The 4942-nt window shown below is 35.6% G+C and overlaps 1 protein-coding gene across 2 annotated transcripts in view; it reads right to left on the reverse strand.

Annotated features, from left to right (window-relative positions):
- Positions 1–7: 7 nt before the first annotated feature.
- The window catches only part of LOC111873669, a 10157-nt gene continuing 5222 nt past the window's right edge, over positions 8–4942 (reverse strand). The window contains exons 2-3 of one of the 2 annotated variants that reach the window (XM_033755154.1): positions 378–1349; positions 8–149 (exon numbers count right to left, since the gene is read on the reverse strand). In XM_033755154.1, coding sequence (XP_033611045.1) covers positions 94–149; positions 378–1326 — 1005 coding nt within the window. In that variant the 5' untranslated portion in view covers positions 1327–1349 and the 3' untranslated portion in view covers positions 8–93. Of the gene's footprint in view, positions 4444–4942 lie in introns of both variants that reach the window. The other variant, XM_023868586.2, reaches the window with a different exon arrangement.

Here is a 4942-nt window from a genome sequence, read left to right on the forward strand (position 1 = left end):
TGGCTAAAACATAAATATTAACAGATGGAATTAGAAGTTTGACTGCACATATCTCTAGATCCTGATCTCTACAAAAAGCATTTTAATTCACATTTAGATAGTTAATTGAGTCACGTACAAAAATGCATACACCTCCTTGCCTGATAGATTTCCTACAATACTCGGCACCCAGATTATAATGTTCAATATAGGTATGACATAAGTTCGTATAGTCAAGGTGATATTCAGATAGACATAGCAAATGTGGGGATCGAGGATACAGTGCACTTATAATTTCATTAGTTTTCTCCTTTAAACCACGGATATTTTGATGGAAAATACTCATTGAATTATTATTCTTAAGGCATATTTTAGTCCTACTATCTAAAGAATCTGAGTAGGCATTTCAATGTTCCATAAAAAATCATTATTTCTAGTTACTGGTAATTTCCTATTGCGTTTAACATTGCGCTGAGTTGAAGTCAGTGTCGAAGAGGACTTGTCAATTGATGGAACGACCAACTGAGTTACCTTATCGTACCATTCCAGGATTATAGGCGTAACCTTAACTCTTTCCAACAATAAAAATATCTGGGAGACTAACTGATTAGAAAATATTTCCTTGCCTAGTGTATTTAAATGTGAGCCGTATTTGGTGTATAACAATCTATTGTTGATCGGTTCACTCATAAATACATGACTAAAGATTTTGGTCAACTTACTCAACTTATTGTTAAAGAGATTGATTGCATCATTTAACTGTGAGCAACCAGGAGTGTCATATCTAAGAGGAACACCTGTTAGAATTACATTGGTGTGTCTAATATTCTTAATAAAATTAACAATATTACTGAATGCTATTCTTGTATCACTCTTACTAACGTCATTAGATCCACTACTTATTATTAAAAAATCATTTTTAGCTGACTTGTCCACTTCATCACTCATTGTTCCACTTAAAGCGTTTGTGCAAGAACCTGGCATAACTATACCACAAACTTCAAAGCGGTCATCCATAGAAGTAAACATCCTCACAGCACACCCTCTCACATGGCTTTCCCCAATAGTTAATATTTTATGCTTGAGACCCCTTGTGTCTTTGGTTTTATTTTCACTCATTTTCACTTCCGATTCTATCACTAGTGTTCTAGCATGATTCTCCTTAATAGTGATATTGTCACTTGCAAGAGGCAGATTATTAAAGTTTAAATGTCCATTAACAATAGTTGGGATATAATTTACACTTTGCTCACATAATAGGTCCTCCTTAACCTCTTGATAGTATGTCTTAAATTGATATGCCATATTACTTGGGCGACGAGGAAACACTCTATTCTTGTGATTCATTTGGTCCTTACCATGCTGATTCCCTGGAAAAGTTTCAAGAGTTTCAAACCAGTCTGCCTACTGGATGACAAGCACCCACAGGCAGTGTGTAATGAAGTAATGAAATATTCGAGTGGGCTTTTCTCGCTGATGTCGTTGCTGCCGGTGATGAGGTGGTGAAGTCACCAGAGAGAAAGCTCTCGTAGAATTTTAGGATACCTTTTGTAGGTACGCAAAAGATCTAAGTCTTTTGGTTGCAGAATATAAGAATGTTATTTAATATGATGATATGAAGATACACTGATGTTAAGTAATTACAATTGCAATACAACACCAACTTCCAATAGAATATAGGAAAGTTTACAGAATAAAGGCTCGGACCGAAAACCGGCAGAGCTTCGCCGTCTGAAGAATGATCAATAGATATGATACTTGGAGCTACAATACTCCTGTATTTATAGGACCAATCTGGGCGTTGGCTTGAACAAAGTCCACTCATAGCGTCTACCAGTATGACAAAACATCTGTGCTCGTGAACGTGAGTCAGCTCCTCTTCCCAGTTTAGACCTATAACACACACTTATCACGACATGTTACAATTCTTAACTTTCAGACTTTGATGTGGTCGCCTTTATCAGATTAATTGGTTAGGGCGACTGTTTACTCCCTCGCATCGACATCAGGGTCATAATGTCATCTGTCCCATGCGGGTGACTAAGATAACAGCTTTTATTAGTAACATGTCTAGACTGGTTTCATACATTATTCTTATATTTATTCCATAATACCAAATGTTACGTTCGATTGAACCTTAGAGGGGTTCTTTTAATTATAGTAATTATAGTGGTAATTAATGACAGGTGTTACTGTATCCATTCAGTAACCCTCTAGTTTTGCTACTTAGTCATGCTTTTCATTTGATTACATTTACAATATTCCATTCATGACATATATCAATAATTGATTATAGTATATTCGTTACATACACTTGATTACACTCAGTACACCTTTGTACTCCATCATATACCTTCTTTATGCTCCTTCATTACACCTCCCTTCCTCTAAAAAGTTTTTACCTCATGGTGAAAATTTTTGTTTAACGAAACATTCTCTTGCTTCGTGTTCTCTTTGAAATACAGTCTAATTCTTCATCCATCTTTAAAGTTTCATCTGCCAATCTCTTTGGCGGTTCAGTTATAGTATTTCCGATCTCGGGCAATGATTTCATTGAAATGGCTGGTGAAGTGTTAGTTTTGGCATACTGTACTCTTGATCCATTATAATTGTAAATGCTGACACAACATTTGTCTTCTGTCTGCTTCCAACAGTCTCTTAGACTCAATCTGCTCCATAACCAAAAGAAGCAATCTCTACAACATTTGCAACAGCAGCAACTACAGCAAATACCTATGAAAATTAAACTAATCAGTCCAAAAGTTGTTCCCCAAGATGTAATCTTATAAAATCTTTGATTATGTTTTAATTCTTGTTCTTTAATTAGATTTTGCACTTCATTCACCTTCATGCTTGCAATTCTTAAATCATCTACAGATGACATGATGTTTACCAACGGTACTTGTAAAGGTAGTTCTTTGAATTTTACATCTTCCAAGTTCTCGAAACAACAGTCAAAATCTACAGGTGCTGTTGGTACATAGTCATTTGTTGAATTTGTACTTAACGTAGAAATAGAATACAATGTTATGTAGGATGAATATCCTTTACATCCAGGTTTAAGAGTTAATTTACCTCCCTTTTCCAATTTGAAGGTGGTAGTACCTTGTGGACACAAAACCGTGAAAGTTTCTGACTGGGGAGTAACAAACAACCATGGGTTACTCATATGTAGTGGTATCAAAAAGGTCTTGCTTAATTTAAGAACTCTTTACTCACAATTGTTTGGAATTCTTGTAGTCGATGGGTGGAGCAAAGTAGCTTCGCAATCCATCTCAGGAACATAAGTATAAATAGGTATCTCCTCTCTACAGACATAAATTAATTCACTGGGGTGGAAACATCCTGTTAATTCATTTGCTGTCATTTTACCAAAGTGTTGCCTCAATGGATCACTAAATATAAACTCTTTATTATAGTGGATATAAGTATAGGTAGATTTTTCTTCTTTTATGTTTGTTGGGAAAGGTAGCAATTTATACAATTGGTAGGTTGTTGGGGAAAACAAGGGAATTTCTAGTACATAGACTAGATATTGTTTGTAAGAGTAGGTGATTGGGGTGATGATTTTTTGAAGTTGTGGAAAAGGAAAGTTTGGATAGTCCAGTCCGCTTGGCAGCTTTTGATTTCCTATTAACTGTTTTATCTTTTCTGTGGTGATTAACTGTGGTTGAAGTGTTCCCTGTTCTGCATGGACAAATGCGTCTATTAATATCTCGAACGAATGTTGACTTTCGTCTATCCCTCTCTGTACCAGGCAAAACTGCTCATTGATTAAGTTTACGTTCCTAATCTCTTCTTCCAAATCGCTAAATTTCTGTGCACTGAAGTTTGATAATTTACTTAAACCTTCTTTCAATACCCTTTCATTTTGATTTACTTTTTGCAACGTTGTGTTTACTGAAGTAATTGTTGTTTTTATAATGGTCATCTGTTCTCTTGATAAGTGCAAAAATTCTTTTTGTTCTTTTTCCAACTCTGTAGTCTGCTGGTTATAGCTCCTAGCATCTGACTGAGTCAAAGTCCCAAACAAAATTTTCGATATTTCTCCCACGAAATTTAGTATTCCTCGCTTTGCGTGATGGTTTGAATTCTGTGTGCTATCTGATAAATATTCGGCAATTAAGTCTTTCAAGTTATCAATATATTTAGTTTTCAATCTCATATAGTGGTCAAAAGCTGCGCAATCTGTGTAGCGATACCAATTTTTATCCCTGATTTTTTGACAAAATTCGCTAGCTTTTCTTTGATGACTTTTTGTTGTTTCCACAATTCGCCAGTTGGTTCTAAATTAATATACGTGACTACTTTCCACTTCATGGGGTAAAATAGCATGGTCCCTACTTCATCGAAGTATATTCCTGATTTCGACTGTATTTCTTCGACGGTCTGGGCATATAGCAGTTTCCAAAACATGCAGAGTGTGATTGCGATTGTCCACTTAAACAGTTCCATTTCTTTTACCTGCAATTGAAGAGAAATAAGGTTTTAACCTGTTAATGTGCACTTCTTGGTGCTTTCTTTTGCCTGCCTCTTGAATGACTGCATTAGAACCTTGTATCTTTTTTATCTCAAAGGGACCTCTCCACAACGGGTCCAATTTTTGCCTATTCTCTACCCTTACGAGAACTAAATCATTCACCTGAAATTCATGGCTACTAAAGCTCACTTTTTCTCTTTGTGATTCTTTAAACTTTATCAGTTTCTCTCTAGCCATTTGTTGACAACTTTGCATTTTCTGTTTAATATCCACCACGATATCTTCAATATTATAAAGTGGTTCTGTCTTTCGTTGCAATTTACCTGGAATATTGGCAATTCTCCCAAATAAGACTTCATATGGGGTAAACTTCGTCACTGAGTGTGGCGTTGTGTTGTATGTGAAACATGCGAAAGGTAACCACTCATCCCAATTATTTAATTTCGTGTCACAAAAGCATCTCAAGTAATTAGTAAGCGTTTT

Source organism: Cryptotermes secundus, unplaced genomic scaffold (assembly GCF_002891405.2).
Source record: "Cryptotermes secundus unplaced genomic scaffold, Csec_1.0 scaffold1382, whole genome shotgun sequence".
NCBI lineage: Eukaryota > Metazoa > Arthropoda > Insecta > Blattodea > Kalotermitidae > Cryptotermes > Cryptotermes secundus.